General features: G+C 59.1%; 3 protein-coding genes across 3 annotated transcripts; all 3 read left to right on the top strand.

Annotated features, from left to right (window-relative positions):
- The first annotated feature begins 591 nt into the window (after positions 1-591).
- LOC135309346 (uncharacterized) lies at positions 592-3,839 on the top strand. The gene is made up of 8 exons (XM_064435494.1): positions 592-713; positions 988-1,102; positions 1,275-1,412; positions 1,644-1,820; positions 1,944-2,099; positions 2,260-2,361; positions 3,052-3,108; positions 3,428-3,839. The coding sequence occupies exons 1-7, from the start codon at positions 592-594 to the stop codon at positions 3,070-3,072; spliced, it is 831 nt and encodes a 276-aa protein (XP_064291564.1). The 3' UTR covers positions 3,073-3,108; positions 3,428-3,839.
- Positions 3,840-7,151: 3,312 nt separating this feature from the next.
- LOC135309345 (uncharacterized) lies at positions 7,152-9,184 on the top strand. The gene is made up of 4 exons (XM_064435493.1): positions 7,152-7,744; positions 8,019-8,083; positions 8,196-8,828; positions 9,014-9,184. Exons 1-4 carry the CDS (start codon positions 7,627-7,629, stop codon positions 9,182-9,184), a joined length of 987 nt encoding a protein of 328 aa, XP_064291563.1. The 5' UTR covers positions 7,152-7,626.
- Positions 9,185-10,060: 876 nt separating this feature from the next.
- LOC135309343 (uncharacterized) lies at positions 10,061-13,308 on the top strand. Its single transcript, XM_064435492.1, has 8 exons — positions 10,061-10,182; positions 10,457-10,571; positions 10,744-10,881; positions 11,113-11,289; positions 11,413-11,568; positions 11,729-11,830; positions 12,521-12,577; positions 12,897-13,308. Exons 1-7 carry the CDS (start codon positions 10,061-10,063, stop codon positions 12,539-12,541), a joined length of 831 nt encoding a protein of 276 aa, XP_064291562.1. The 3' UTR covers positions 12,542-12,577; positions 12,897-13,308.
- Positions 13,309-14,597: the final 1,289 nt, after the last annotated feature.

The raw sequence follows: 14,597 nt of genomic DNA, 5'->3' as shown, positions 1-14,597 counted from the left end.
AGAAGGTGCTGGCAACACTGCTCTGTGTGATGGAGGATTGGCCTGTGCACAGCACATGCACCTCCGATGGGGACAACAAGGACGTTTTTGCCCTGGCTGTGAGTTTCTGGAACTCACTTCTTTGCTTGCCACCCGGTTGCCTCTCCAGCAGCTCTCCATCCTCTCCCTGCCTCAATCGCTGGGATGAAACTTGGGCTGGGGGCAGACTCAGGGGACACCAAGCCCACTGCTCCCCCTGCATCTGCCCTTGGGCCCTGCCCCATGGACACCAGGGCACTGAGCGCTGTCTTGGGCTGCTTCTTCTGCAGGCAACTCTGGTGATCTGGGTCATTGTGCCTCAATGCCACGAGGCCATGATCCTTTATTCCTCCCGCCTGTTTGTGGCTCTGCTCTTCCACGTTGTCATCACCACGCAGCAGATGCCACCAGAGGAAGTTGAAAACTTCTGGAGAGCGTGCCAGGAGGAACACCGCCTTCCCAGCAAGCCCAGCAGGTCCCAGTCCTCCTGTCCTTCCTCTGCCCTTGTGGCCAGTGCCAGTGCTCCCAATGTGACCTGGGCTTTGCTCTGCACACAGGTTTGCAGTGCAGGCCATGAAGGCTCTGCTCTGCCGACTGGAGTGCGACAATGAGGTGATGGCTATGGAGCGCAAGTGTGGCTGGGACACGCTGCTGTGTGCTCACACCCAGCACTATGCCGTGGGTCTGCTGGCCAGGTGAGACCCCCTTCTCCTCCACACTGCCCCCAGCATTTGTGCCTTGGGTGCCCCACACAGTCCCTGTGGTCATGGGCCAGAGGGTCTTGGCACTGAGGGACGGCCAAGGAGACTGGAAAAGGCTGGGAGAGGAGGGTGCCCAGAAGGGGCTACCTCCCACAGCGCTCACATCCTCTCCAGGGATGCTGGGCAAAGACCAGACCTCTGTGAGTCAGTCCTGGCAGAGGTTTGGTCCCCCCACCTCAGGCTCTTGGTGTCTTTTTTCCCCTTGCAGAGAGATGCGCCGTGTCTCCCTCTCCTTGTGTTCTGGGATTGCTCTCCGCCTGCTTGGGCTGCTCAGCAGGGAGGAGCCACACTGGGATCTGCCCGGCCTGGCATTCATTGTGGAGGTGAGCCTGAAGGCCAGCGCTGCCTCACTGAGCTGCCTCCCAGCTCTCTGCCCTCTCGTAGCCACAGCTGCCTGGGACCGTGCCCGTGCCCTGTGCTGCTGCCTGGGCCCAGCCCTGTGCGGTTCCGGGCTGCTGCTGGCCGGGTGCCCTGTCACTGCCCTGTGCCTTTCAGGTCCTCGAGTGCCTGGACGTGAGGGAATGTGCTGACAGCATCCTGGAGATCATGTCAAGGCACCTGAGGAACGAGTGCAGGGAGAGGCGTCGCCTGGCGCTCAGAGGCCTCGTGGTGCTCAGCAAGGATCCCTCGATGGTGAGAAGGGGCAGCGGCTGAAGCTGCGCTGGGGAAAGCAGCCCCATGGGCTGGCAGGGCTGAGGCAGCTGAGGCAGCTGCTCCCAGCTCTCCTGCCTCACCTGCCCCAGTGCTTTGGGGCAGGCCTTTGGCCTGTGGGCCCTGCAGCAGCAGGCTGGGGTTGCAGTGCCAGGCTGGTGCTGGCGCTGCAGCCGTCCATGGCCTCCCAGCTCAGCCTTGTGTTCCACACAGGCCAGGAGAATGGGCACTCTGTCTCCAAGCCTTCTGGAGCTGCTGGGTGATGCAGACGGAGAGCTGGTCGGCATGACGCTCTCTGTGTTCACTAATTTGCTCAAGAGCAAAGACATGCTGGTATCCAGCACCACTGCCCCGAAGCTGGCTGAGGCTCTCCTGCTGCTCTTCGACCACGTAAGGCTTTGTATCCCCAGCCTCGGGCACTGGGTGCCGCCCAGAACCTTGTGCCCTGTGGATTTTTGTACTCTTCAGGTGGGCCTGGAGTAGATGGCGCTGAGGTTTTTTCCTTTCATTCAGGACAACAGCCATGTGCAGCTGCTCTCCCTTGACCTCTTCTTCAAGGTGATGGATTTGGTAGTAGAGGAGGGAAAAAAGCCCCTGAAGTCAGTGGTGTGCCAGAGCCTTCCTGCACTCTTCTTCCACTGTCATGATGAGAATCAGCGTGTGGCAGAGGTGAGGACTCATGGGCTGCTGCTGTCCCCCTGGCAGGGGCCTCGGCTGCCGGCTGCCCTGGTCACATCCCGAGCTGCAGCCTCCTCCAGGCTGTGGCACAGGGATGTGAGTCCTGTGTCCTGGGCTGTGGGGCTATCTCTGGGTCTCTGCTGCTCTCCAGGCTTCTCGGGAAATGCTTCATTGTGCAGCCGGGTTCCTGAAGAGGAGGGATCTCAAAGAGCTGGTGGAGACAGAGAAGCTGTTGACGTTTGTTGAGGTCTTGGTAAGGACGGCCTGCAATCCCCAGCCTCAGCCTGGAGAAGGCCCCTGAGCTCGGTGCTCAGTGTGCGGGGCTTCTCCAGGCTTCTGTGGGCCCGAGCCGGGTGCCCATGGAGCCCCGGCGCGGCGGGGCTGCGGGGCAGCCCCGCGGCTCCCCGGGCAGCAGCCGGCCCTCTGCCCCCTGCGGAGCCCGGCGCCAGCGGCTGCTGGCCGCGCCTCAGGGCTGTGCGGGCAGGGGAGGCCGGGGCTGGGCGCAGGGAGCGCCCGCCACAGGGGCTGAGCCCGCGCCGAGCCTTCCCTGCTGCCGCTCTCTGCAGCTGGCAGAGGACACGAGCCAAGCGGCCGAGCAGCTGCGCCGGGCCCTGCGCTACCTGGAGAGCCCCCAGGAGCCCCTGCGAGAGGCGGCCATCAGGTTCATGGGTGAGCCCCGAGGCCGGGCTCCCTCCCCGGCCCGCCGCAGCTCGGCCCCAGGGCCGCCCGCTGCCCCGGCAGCACCATCCGGGCCCGGCGCCGTGGAGCCCCGCCTGGCCCGGGCGCTGCTGCCGCCCTCTGGCAGCCGTGCCCTTGGGCGGCAGCGTGCGGCAAGGGCCCGGGCTGAGCCCTGCCGGGCCAGCAGGGCGTGTGGCCGCAGCGCTGGCAGCGCCGCTGGCAGGGAGCTGTGCCGCTGCCGCCGTGACAGGCTCTGTGTTCACAGGGGTGGCCGGGCGGCACCTGAGGGGGCAGCCAGGAGAGCTCCAGCTCCTCACTGAGGGTGAGTGAGGGCAGCGGGCTGACAGCGGGGCTGGCAGGGAGAACTGCAGTGCCTGGGCAGGGAGCTGCCATCCCTGTTCCGGCTGCGGCAGGCTTCGCTCCCTGTGTGGATGAGGGGTGATGTAGGCAGAGCACAGAGAGATTGCAGGGATGTGGGAGGTGGGGGGGGGCAGATTCATGGCCAGCTGATCCAGTTGACACCCCCTCTCTTGTGGCCATGGCCAGAGCTGCGTGGGATGGCCCTGGCAGGACAGTCTCCTAGGATTCCCACTGATACAGGGTCTTGACTGTGGCTCTGTTCCTCTCCCTCTCCCTTCCAGCCCTTCAAGCCCTGAAGAAAGATGTCAGCCCTTCCCAGAAAAACATAGTTGTTAAACAGATATTCAGTTGGAGAGTTACAGAACTGGCACAGAAGAACCAGTGTTTGTTGAAGACCTGCAAATGCCATGGAAGATGAGAGTGCCTTGAGACCAGAAGAGACCAGCTGGAGCTCCAGGCACCGCTGATGATTGGCACAGCTGAGCCACTTGCATGTCTTCAGCCCTCTCCCTGCTTATAGATAGCTCCCTCCCTCCAGCCCTCAGACTCTGCCCATCCCTTCTCTTTCCCTCCATTCTCCCTCCCTGTTCACGGCTCTTTCCCTCTAGTCCTCAGATCTTGCCCTTCCCCTTTTTCCCCACCCAGCTCATTCCTTTGCTTTGCCTTCTATTAATAAACAGTTTGGCTTCTTCATTTTGCCTGCATCTTTGTGGAGCTGAAGTACCACAAATTCGGGGCCCTGGGACACACAGGCCCCTGCTGCCGTTCTCTGCCACGCCCTGCTTTGTGCACAGACCCAGAGGAACGAGGGCAGGTCAGGCTGGCACGGTCCCTGTGCTGAAGGTGCAGTTCCACAACACTGTGGAGTTACAGATCTTGCTGAGCACTCTGGAGCCCCTGGATTTTGGAAGAGCCAGCCTGAGGATGCTCTGAACCCAGCTGTGAGGGATTCCATGGCAAGCATCCATGGAGGGCAAAGGAGCTTGGAATGCTGGAAGTTTTCAAGAATAGCTTCCTGAAAGCACTGCAGTGCTCCATCCCTGCACAGCAGGATCAGGAGGAGGGCAGAACCAGAGACCATCCAGGCTTAACAGGCAGCTTTGGGTGTGCCTGAGAGCAAATGAAGCAGCGGCACGGTGCCCGAGACTCGGACACGCGACCGTGCCGGTGCCCGGAGCGCTGCCAGGCAGTGCCGGGATCCCGGCTGTGGTTCTGGTCCCCACAAGTGAGGAATGGCAGCCCCAGGCTCAGCCCCAGGCAGAAAGCCAAGCAGGTGAGAGCAGAGGGAGGGCACCCTCCTAGTCTCTCTTGGCCATGGCCGCAAAACAGCCCCTGCTGCTTCTTCCTCCGCCGGTGTTTGGGGTGTGCTGGTGGCAGAGCCAGCCAGCTTGTGCTCTGCGTTCCAAAGCCCCTTGGGAGCGGGCATGAAAAGCGCAGTGTGCACAGCAGAGAGTCCTGGAAGGTGCTGGCAAGAACTTCTAAATATAGGCTCTTTCAGTCTAAACATGTGGTTTTCTTTACCAAGAAAGAGCTCCTCTGGCTCTGTCAGTGCTTCTTTTTCTCTCTTTGGACTGTCTAATGCTTGGCCAGGAACTTCCACCAATTCCAGGGTCTGCAGTGACAATAGGGATTGAGCAGTTGGAATGGTGGCAATGGAAGGACAAATTAGAGTCCCATGCCTCCTTTGATGCTGTCACGTTTGCTCAGCAGTTGACAACATGAGGGAAATTCAAGTTTTCTTCTCAGCTTGGGGAATCACAGAATGCCAGCTTTGTGTTGCAAAGTATCATAAAGATCATCCAGTTCCCACCACCCTGCCATGGGCACAGGTGCTGTGCAGGCACAGCTGTCACTAGAACTGGAAGAACACTTTTCCATGTTTGCCTTTTCCTCTCCTGGATTTCAAGCTGACATGAAAAACTCAGCTGGTTACAGCTGAATTGTGTGGCTCACAGGATTTGGAATGGGAGTCTCCAGTGGGCCATGCTCTGTCCATTCAGCCTTTGTTGGAGCATCCAGATGGAGCTCAGCCCTGTGCAGCCCAGGCACAGGCACCAGGCCGGTCCATTTCAGCATCCCAAAGTCTTTGTGCCTTCCTGAGCACCCTGAGGCTCCTGAATCCTGTAGATACTGACAGGCAAGTCAAAGAGACAAAGCCAGGTAAACCTTCCCAGGAATTGTTCTGGGGAGTTTGAAGAAGACTAAGAGAAAGACTGGAAAAAATCTTGCAGCTGGTGTTGTGAACAGTTTTTTTCTCGTAAGATGGTTTACCAAAGAGTGGTTCCTAATTAACCAATGGGTGATAGGTGTTAGTAAGAACCAATCAGGTTCTGTGTGAATGATGTTGGTTATAAATATCAGAGATTGGAATAAAGTAAGCTTTTATGCCTTCTGAAAATCCATGGAGTCTGTCACTCATTTATCCATTCCTTACTCACCAGTGACATGAATCTTGAATTCCCAGTCAGTGCTGTGCAGGACATGAGAACACAGGAATGAGCCTGGTTGCCTCATTCTTGGGTTTGCTGCTGCTGCCTAAAGTAATCATCAGGAGTATATACCGATGTAAAAGTTATAGCCGAACACCAGGGACTTTCTCTGTAGTGTTTAAAACTAAAAACCTTGTATGACTGTTCAGAGACTGTGAAATCTAAAGTGAAAATGACAGTGCTGGTATTTAAGAACCCCAGAAATGTTGACATGGGGTTTTTCTTGTCAAGGGTTTGAATGTTAATGCAGAAATTACAAAACTGTTAAAAGTTGTTTTCATTGGCAACCCCTTTTAACTGGCATCAGCACACTTCCAGGGGACAGGGTATGGCACTGGGGACAGTACTTGGCACTTGATGGCTTCAGATCTGGGAGAGAAATGTTTTGCCTGGCTTCACACAGGAGTTCAAGTTTTCCCAGACCTTTGATCGACTGCTCATTGCAGGTCACTTTTGCTAAATGCAAAAGGATGTAACAGTAGATCTTCTGGAGAATGTGCCATAGGGGATAGGGAGAAAACCTTGAAAATGATCAGCAGGCTCTGGAAAACATTAGAAAATAAATTAAAAAAATGTAGATCTGTGAATTTTCAGGCACAGCTCTTTGGGTCTGGAGGAAATATTTGCTTTGCATCAGCTAAGACATAGCAAATGGAGCACTGAACATCACAGACTGGGCTAGTGTTTTTCCCAGAAGAACTGACAGAAGATCACAATGAAACGCGAGAGTGTCCCTGAACAATCCAATTGTCCAGGGAAACACAGCAGCTGATGGTGTTGTGGTGCTACTGCCAATCCCGTCCATGAGAAAATAATTTCAGGACTGACTAACAGCCTCTGCCTTCTCCCAGACACCAAGTGTGGCAGCAGTGCTCCAGGTGCTGCTGCCAACAGCCCCTGCAGGGAGGAGCACAACCCCCAGAGCACGTGGGCTTTGGCTCCCTGTGGCACAGAAGCCCCCCGGGGCACAGGTCTCTGGGGCAGGAGAGGGGCAGCAGCGCTGCCAGGGCTCGGGGGGTGGCAGCTCTGCTTGGGCGGGGACTCTGCCACACCTGCTGATGGCAGCGCTGCCCGGGCCCCAGGGCTCAGAGCAGCATTGGTGCCCTGGCCCACACGTTCCCAGTGCCTGTCGGCACAGCCGCGGATTTAGGATGGCCAGCAGCCGGGACGTGTCCCAAGGAGGCCGTGCCAGCTTCCCTGGAAGGCCCCGTGCCCTTGCCAGCACGGCTGCTTCGGCAGCCCTGGGGGCTCCTTCTGCTGCCCTGAGCCCGCAGAGCAGGACAGCGTTTGATGATGGGTTGAGCCCTTGCTAAAGATCCTGTCGGGCTGCCTTAGACACTTGGGGCCAGGGATTCCTGCCAACCCGGGCCACTTTGGGTGGGCTGGGCGCGGCCCCAGGGCAGGTGGCAGTGTGTGCAAGGGCCCTTTGTGACACGCTGCAGCACGGTCACCGTGGCATGGAATGGAGGAGTGTGTCCTTTGTGACATGTGGTGACATTGAGCTGGTGGTGACAAGAACGCTCCACAGTGCTCGGAGCACGCGACAGGACAGGACGGGACAGAGCGGTGCCGTGAGGAGCGCTCGTTCGTGTCTGACCTGGAGATTTCCCGAGGCGTTATCCCTACAGGTGTCCTCGTGGCAAGACTGCGGGTCTTGGTGGCCTGTGGCCTTCCCGAGGCTTCTCTTTTGCAGGTGCCTCCGAGGCCAGACTCAGGGACTTGGTGACTCAGAGCTTTTCTGAGGCATCTCCCATCCTTCTGGCCTGCACAGTCGAGGCGAGACCCTGGCACTTAGTGACCAAAGCCATTTAAGAGGTGTTTCCTGTCCTTGTGGCAGGAGCCCTTGAGACCAAAGTGCAGGACTTGCTGTCCTGTAATCTTCCTGAGGCTTCTCTGCCTCAGGTGCCTTCAAGGCACAACTGAAGGACTTGCTGATTCAGAAATTTCACAAGGCATCTCTCTTTAAGGTGACCTCAAGGCCAGACTCTGGAATGGCAGGCAGATTTCTCAGCCTATTTAAAGTCTTCAGGGAGGAAAAAAACAAAGGCCCTGGAGCTGCCCCAGGAAAACGGCTTGAGGAGCCCAAGCATTTCCAGCCATTGCAGGATGGTGAGTGGCAGAGCTGGGCCACAGAGCTGATGGTGCCAGCCAGCTTGGCCCCGCCCCATCCAATGCCATGCCATGCCATTCTATGGCATCCCATCCCCTGGGGACATGCCCATGGACAGGACTGAAGAGGGGCCAGGCAGACACCCCGCAGTGGCCGTGCTCCATCCCCCTGGGGCATCCCGGGGCTGTCCCTGCCTGGGGAGTGCAGGGCTGGGCTCTGTTCTCCGGCCTCTCCCGCAGCCCCTCAGCTCTGGCTGTGCTCGCTCTTTGCCAGATGCATCCCTGGACCGGACACAAGAGAAGGAAGCCGCCCACGGCTGCTTCGGCAGAACCCTGAAGGTACCTGCAGCCATCCCAGCCATGGGCTGGGCCTGCTGTCCCTGCTCAGCCGAGCACTACGCTTGGAGCATGCCATGGAACACCCCTGACTTCCCTGTCCTTGGTTATGCAGATATTCCCAAAGTTTATGCGCATTCAGCGCAGGAAGACCAGCACCCCAGCAGCTGAGGGCCCAGCTGAGCCTGACTCGGGGCTGACCCAGCTCCAGGCAGAGCCTGATGTCGGCCTGGATTTGGCTGAGTTCTCAGAAGACTCTGAGACCTCAGTGACTCAAATCTGCGTGAAGGCTCTTGTCATGTCAATGACTGAAGATGTGGCCATCACAGACACTGACCATGGAGAGACTCAGGGCATTGCAAACACTGACACCAGCACAGATTCGGCTCAGCGCTCAGAAGACTGCAAGGCTGTAATGACTCCCAGAGATGAAGGGGCAAAGGCTGATGAGGCAGTGCCTGAAGATGTGGCCGTCACCACTGCCAACACCAGAGAGACTCAGGGAATCCAAAATTCTGACACCAGCACAGATTTGGCTGAGTGCCCAGAAGACTCTGAGGCTGCGATGAATCCCAGAGATCACGGGGCAAAGGATGATGAGGCAGTGACTGAGGATGAGGCCATCACCACTGCCAACTCTGGAGAGACTCAAGAAATCCCAAATACTGACACCATGCCCACTCCACCTGTGATTTGTACTCCCACTAAGAATGTTTTCCAGGAGAGTGCTGTTTGCACACGGGAACAGGTAAGCAGCCTGGGGCCAGGGCTGGAGGCCTCCCAGGGCCGTGTGTCCCCTCAAGCCTTGGTCCCTGAGCCCCCTCAGCCTTTGAGATCAGTGCAGTGTAACGGGAAGGGAGGCATTTCTTAGTGGGAAACTGGGGAAGTTGCTCCTCTGGACAGGGTTCCAGGTCTTCCCCATGCCTCCTCCAGGTGCCAGCCATGGTGAAGAACATCCACCAGAGTCTCATGTCCCACGTCACTGTGGATGCCAGGCTGCAAAGTGACATTGTGAGGCTGGCTGAGGAACACCCTGCAGACGTGGCGCTGACCCTCCTGCACTGTGCCCCAATGTGTGACAGGTACGGGGCCCACGTGCCTTGAGAGCTCAGGGCTCACCAGCCTTGAGGGCCCGTGGCCCATCACAGCCTGTCCAATGGGCTCTGCCAGACAGGCAGAGAGCTCCAGGACCCTCGGGCCCCTCTCTTTGCCCAGCCTGCTGCCAATGCTCCCTCCCTGCCCCTCAGGGCACCGGGACTCAGTCACCTGTGCCCCCACAGCTGCACAGGGCATGGTACTGTGACTGAGATGCCCCTGACACAGAGCTCTGATCCCACAGAGCTGCTGCAATGATGTGGAGAGCCATAGGCTCATCACGACCAGCAATGGAGAAGGTGCTGGCAACACTGCTCTGTGTGATGGAGGATTGGCCTGTGCACAGCACATGCACCTCCGATGGGGACAACAAGGACGTTTTTGCCCTGGCTGTGAGTTTCTGGAACTCACTTCTTTGCTTGCCACCCGGTTGCCTCTCCAGCAGCTCTCCATCCTCTCCCTGCCTCAATCGCTGGGATGAAACTTGGGCTGGGGGCAGACTCAGGGGACACCAAGCCCACTGCTCCCCCTGCATCTGCCCTTGGGCCCTGCCCCATGGACACCAGGGCACTGAGCGCTGTCTTGGGCTGCTTCTTCTGCAGGCAACTCTGGTGATCTGGGTCATTGTGCCTCAATGCCACGAGGCCATGATCCTTTATTCCTCCCGCCTGTTTGTGGCTCTGCTCTTCCACGTTGTCATCACCACGCAGCAGATGCCACCAGAGGAAGTTGAAAACTTCTGGAGAGCGTGCCAGGAGGAACACCGCCTTCCCAGCAAGCCCAGCAGGTCCCAGTCCTCCTGTCCTTCCTCTGCCCTTGTGGCCAGTGCCAGTGCTCCCAATGTGACCTGGGCTTTGCTCTGCACACAGGTTTGCAGTGCAGGCCATGAAGGCTCTGCTCTGCCGACTGGAGTGCGACAATGAGGTGATGGCTATGGAGCGCAAGTGTGGCTGGGACACGCTGCTGTGTGCTCACACCCAGCACTATGCCGTGGGTCTGCTGGCCAGGTGAGACCCCCTTCTCCTCCACACTGCCCCCAGCATTTGTGCCTTGGGTGCCCCACACAGTCCCTGTGGTCATGGGCCAGAGGGTCTTGGCACTGAGGGACGGCCAAGGAGACTGGAAAAGGCTGGGAGAGGAGGGTGCCCAGAAGGGGCTACCTCCCACAGCGCTCACATCCTCTCCAGGGATGCTGGGCAAAGACCAGACCTCTGTGAGTCAGTCCTGGCAGAGGTTTGGTCCCCCCACCTCAGGCTCTTGGTGTCTTTTTTCCCCTTGCAGAGAGATGCGCCGTGTCTCCCTCTCCTTGTGTTCTGGGATTGCTCTCCGCCTGCTTGGGCTGCTCAGCAGGGAGGAGCCACACTGGGATCTGCCCGGCCTGGCATTCATTGTGGAGGTGAGCCTGAAGGCCAGCGCTGCCTCACTGAGCTGCCTCCCAGCTCTCTGCCCTCTCGTAGCCACAGCTGCCTGGGACCGTGCCCGTGCCCTGTGCTGCTGCCTGGGCCCAGCCCTGTGCGGTTCCGGGCTGCTGCTGGCCGGGTGCCCTGTCACTGCCCTGTGCCTTTCAGGTCCTCGAGTGCCTGGACGTGAGGGAATGTGCTGACAGCATCCTGGAGATCATGTCAAGGCACCTGAGGAACGAGTGCAGGGAGAGGCGTCGCCTGGCGCTCAGAGGCCTCGTGGTGCTCAGCAAGGATCCCTCGATGGTGAGAAGGGGCAGCGGCTGAAGCTGCGCTGGGGAAAGCAGCCCCATGGGCTGGCAGGGCTGAGGCAGCTGAGGCAGCTGCTCCCAGCTCTCCTGCCTCACCTGCCCCAGTGCTTTGGGGCAGGCCTTTGGCCTGTGGGCCCTGCAGCAGCAGGCTGGGGTTGCAGTGCCAGGCTGGTGCTGGCGCTGCAGCCGTCCATGGCCTCCCAGCTCAGCCTTGTGTTCCACACAGGCCAGGAGAATGGGCACTCTGTCTCCAAGCCTTCTGGAGCTGCTGGGTGATGCAGACGGAGAGCTGGTCGGCATGACGCTCTCTGTGTTCACTAATTTGCTCAAGAGCAAAGACATGCTGGTATCCAGCACCACTGCCCCGAAGCTGGCTGAGGCTCTCCTGCTGCTCTTCGACCACGTAAGGCTTTGTATCCCCAGCCTCGGGCACTGGGTGCCGCCCAGAACCTTGTGCCCTGTGGATTTTTGTACTCTTCAGGTGGGCCTGGAGTAGATGGCGCTGAGGTTTTTTCCTTTCATTCAGGACAACAGCCATGTGCAGCTGCTCTCCCTTGACCTCTTCTTCAAGGTGATGGATTTGGTAGTAGAGGAGGGAAAAAAGCCCCTGAAGTCAGTGGTGTGCCAGAGCCTTCCTGCACTCTTCTTCCACTGTCATGATGAGAATCAGCGTGTGGCAGAGGTGAGGACTCATGGGCTGCTGCTGTCCCCCTGGCAGGGGCCTCGGCTGCCGGCTGCCCTGGTCACATCCCGAGCTGCAGCCTCCTCCAGGCTGTGGCACAGGGATGTGAGTCCTGTGTCCTGGGCTGTGGGGCTATCTCTGGGTCTCTGCTGCTCTCCAGGCTTCTCGGGAAATGCTTCATTGTGCAGCCGGGTTCCTGAAGAGGAGGGATCTCAAAGAGCTGGTGGAGACAGAGAAGCTGTTGACGTTTGTTGAGGTCTTGGTAAGGACGGCCTGCAATCCCCAGCCTCAGCCTGGAGAAGGCCCCTGAGCTCGGTGCTCAGTGTGCGGGGCTTCTCCAGGCTTCTGTGGGCCCGAGCCGGGTGCCCATGGAGCCCCGGCGCGGCGGGGCTGCGGGGCAGCCCCGCGGCTCCCCGGGCAGCAGCCGGCCCTCTGCCCCCTGCGGAGCCCGGCGCCAGCGGCTGCTGGCCGCGCCTCAGGGCTGTGCGGGCAGGGGAGGCCGGGGCTGGGCGCAGGGAGCGCCCGCCACAGGGGCTGAGCCCGCGCCGAGCCTTCCCTGCTGCCGCTCTCTGCAGCTGGCAGAGGACACGAGCCAAGCGGCCGAGCAGCTGCGCCGGGCCCTGCGCTACCTGGAGAGCCCCCAGGAGCCCCTGCGAGAGGCGGCCATCAGGTTCATGGGTGAGCCCCGAGGCCGGGCTCCCTCCCCGGCCCGCCGCAGCTCGGCCCCAGGGCCGCCCGCTGCCCCGGCAGCACCATCCGGGCCCGGCGCCGTGGAGCCCCGCCTGGCCCGGGCGCTGCTGCCGCCCTCTGGCAGCCGTGCCCTTGGGCGGCAGCGTGCGGCAAGGGCCCGGGCTGAGCCCTGCCGGGCCAGCAGGGCGTGTGGCCGCAGCGCTGGCAGCGCCGCTGGCAGGGAGCTGTGCCGCTGCCGCCGTGACAGGCTCTGTGTTCACAGGGGTGGCCGGGCGGCACCTGAGGGGGCAGCCAGGAGAGCTCCAGCTCCTCACTGAGGGTGAGTGAGGGCAGCGGGCTGACAGCGGGGCTGGCAGGGAGAACTGCAGTGCCTGGGCAGGGAGCTGCCATCCCTGTTCCGGCTGCGGCAGGCTTCGCTCCCTGTGTGGATGAGGGGTGATGTAGGCAGAGCACAGAGAGATTGCAGGGATGTGGGAGGTGGGGGGGGGCAGATTCATGGCCAGCTGATCCAGTTGACACCCCCTCTCTTGTGGCCATGGCCAGAGCTGCGTGGGATGGCCCTGGCAGGACAGTCTCCTAGGATTCCCACTGATACAGGGTCTTGACTGTGGCTCTGTTCCTCTCCCTCTCCCTTCCAGCCCTTCAAGCCCTGAAGAAAGATGTCAGCCCTTCCCAGAAAAACATAGTTGTTAAACAGATATTCAGTTGGAGAGTTACAGAACTGGCACAGAAGAACCAGTGTTTGTTGAAGACCTGCAAATGCCATGGAAGATGAGAGTGCCTTGAGACCAGAAGAGACCAGCTGGAGCTCCAGGCACCGCTGATGATTGGCACAGCTGAGCCACTTGCATGTCTTCAGCCCTCTCCCTGCTTATAGATAGCTCCCTCCCTCCAGCCCTCAGACTCTGCCCATCCCTTCTCTTTCCCTCCATTCTCCCTCCCTGTTCACGGCTCTTTCCCTCTAGTCCTCAGATCTTGCCCTTCCCCTTTTTCCCCACCCAGCTCATTCCTTTGCTTTGCCTTCTATTAATAAACAGTTTGGCTTCTTCATTTTGCCTGCATCTTTGTGGAGCTGAAGTACCACAAATTCGGGGCCCTGGGACACACAGGCCCCTGCTGCCGTTCTCTGCCACGCCCTGCTTTGTGCACAGACCCAGAGGAACGAGGGCAGGTCAGGCTGGCACGGTCCCTGTGCTGAAGGTGCAGTTCCACAACACTGTGGAGTTACAGATCTTGCTGAGCACTCTGGAGCCCCTGGATTTTGGAAGAGCCAGCCTGAGGATGCTCTGAACCCAGCTGTGAGGGATTCCATGGCAAGCATCCATGGAGGGCAAAGGAGCTTGGAATGCTGGAAGTTTTCAAGAATAGCTTCCTGAAAGCACTGCAGTGCTCCATCCCTGCACAGCAGGATCAGGAGGAGGGCAGAACCAGAGACCATCCAGGCTTAACAGGCAGCTTTGGGTGTGCCTGAGAGCAAATGAAGCAGCGGCACGGTGCCCGAGACTCGGACACGCGACCGTGCCGGTGCCCGGAGCGCTGCCAGGCAGTGCCGGGATCCCGGCTGTGGTTCTGGTCCCCACAAGTGAGGAATGGCAGCCCCAGGCTCAGCCCCAGGCAGAAAGCCAAGCAGGTGAGAGCAGAGGGAGGGCACCCTCCTAGTCTCTCTTGGCCATGGCCGCAAAACAGCCCCTGCTGCTTCTTCCTCCGCCGGTGTTTGGGGTGTGCTGGTGGCAGAGCCAGCCAGCTTGTGCTCTGCGTTCCAAAGCCCCTTGGGAGCGGGCATGAAAAGCGCAGTGTGCACAGCAGAGAGTCCTGGAAGGTGCTGGCAAGAACTTCTAAATATAGGCTCTTTCAGTCTAAACATGTGGTTTTCTTTACCAAGAAAGAGCTCCTCTGGCTCTGTCAGTGCTTCTTTTTCTCTCTTTGGACTGTCTAATGCTTGGCCAGGAACTTCCACCAATTCCAGGGTCTGCAGTGACAATAGGGATTGAGCAGTTGGAATGGTGGCAATGGAAGGACAAATTAGAGTCCCATGCCTCCTTTGATGCTGTCACGTTTGCTCAGCAGTTGACAACATGAGGGAAATTCAAGTTTTCTTCTCAGCTTGGGGAATCACAGAATGCCAGCTTTGTGTTGCAAAGTATCATAAAGATCATCCAGTTCCCACCACCCTGCCATGGGCACAGGTGCTGTGCAGGCACAGCTGTCACTAGAACTGGAAGAACACTTTTCCATGTTTGCCTTTTCCTCTCCTGGATTTCAAGCTGACATGAAAAACTCAGCTGGTTACAGCTGAATTGTGTGGCTCACAGGATTTGGAATGGGAGTCTCCAGTGGGC

Source organism: Passer domesticus, chromosome 10 (genome assembly GCF_036417665.1).
Source record: "Passer domesticus isolate bPasDom1 chromosome 10, bPasDom1.hap1, whole genome shotgun sequence".
Lineage (NCBI taxonomy): Eukaryota > Metazoa > Chordata > Aves > Passeriformes > Passeridae > Passer > Passer domesticus.
Note: the sequence above shows the minus strand (reverse complement) of the source record. Positions and strands in the feature narration are given on the sequence as shown.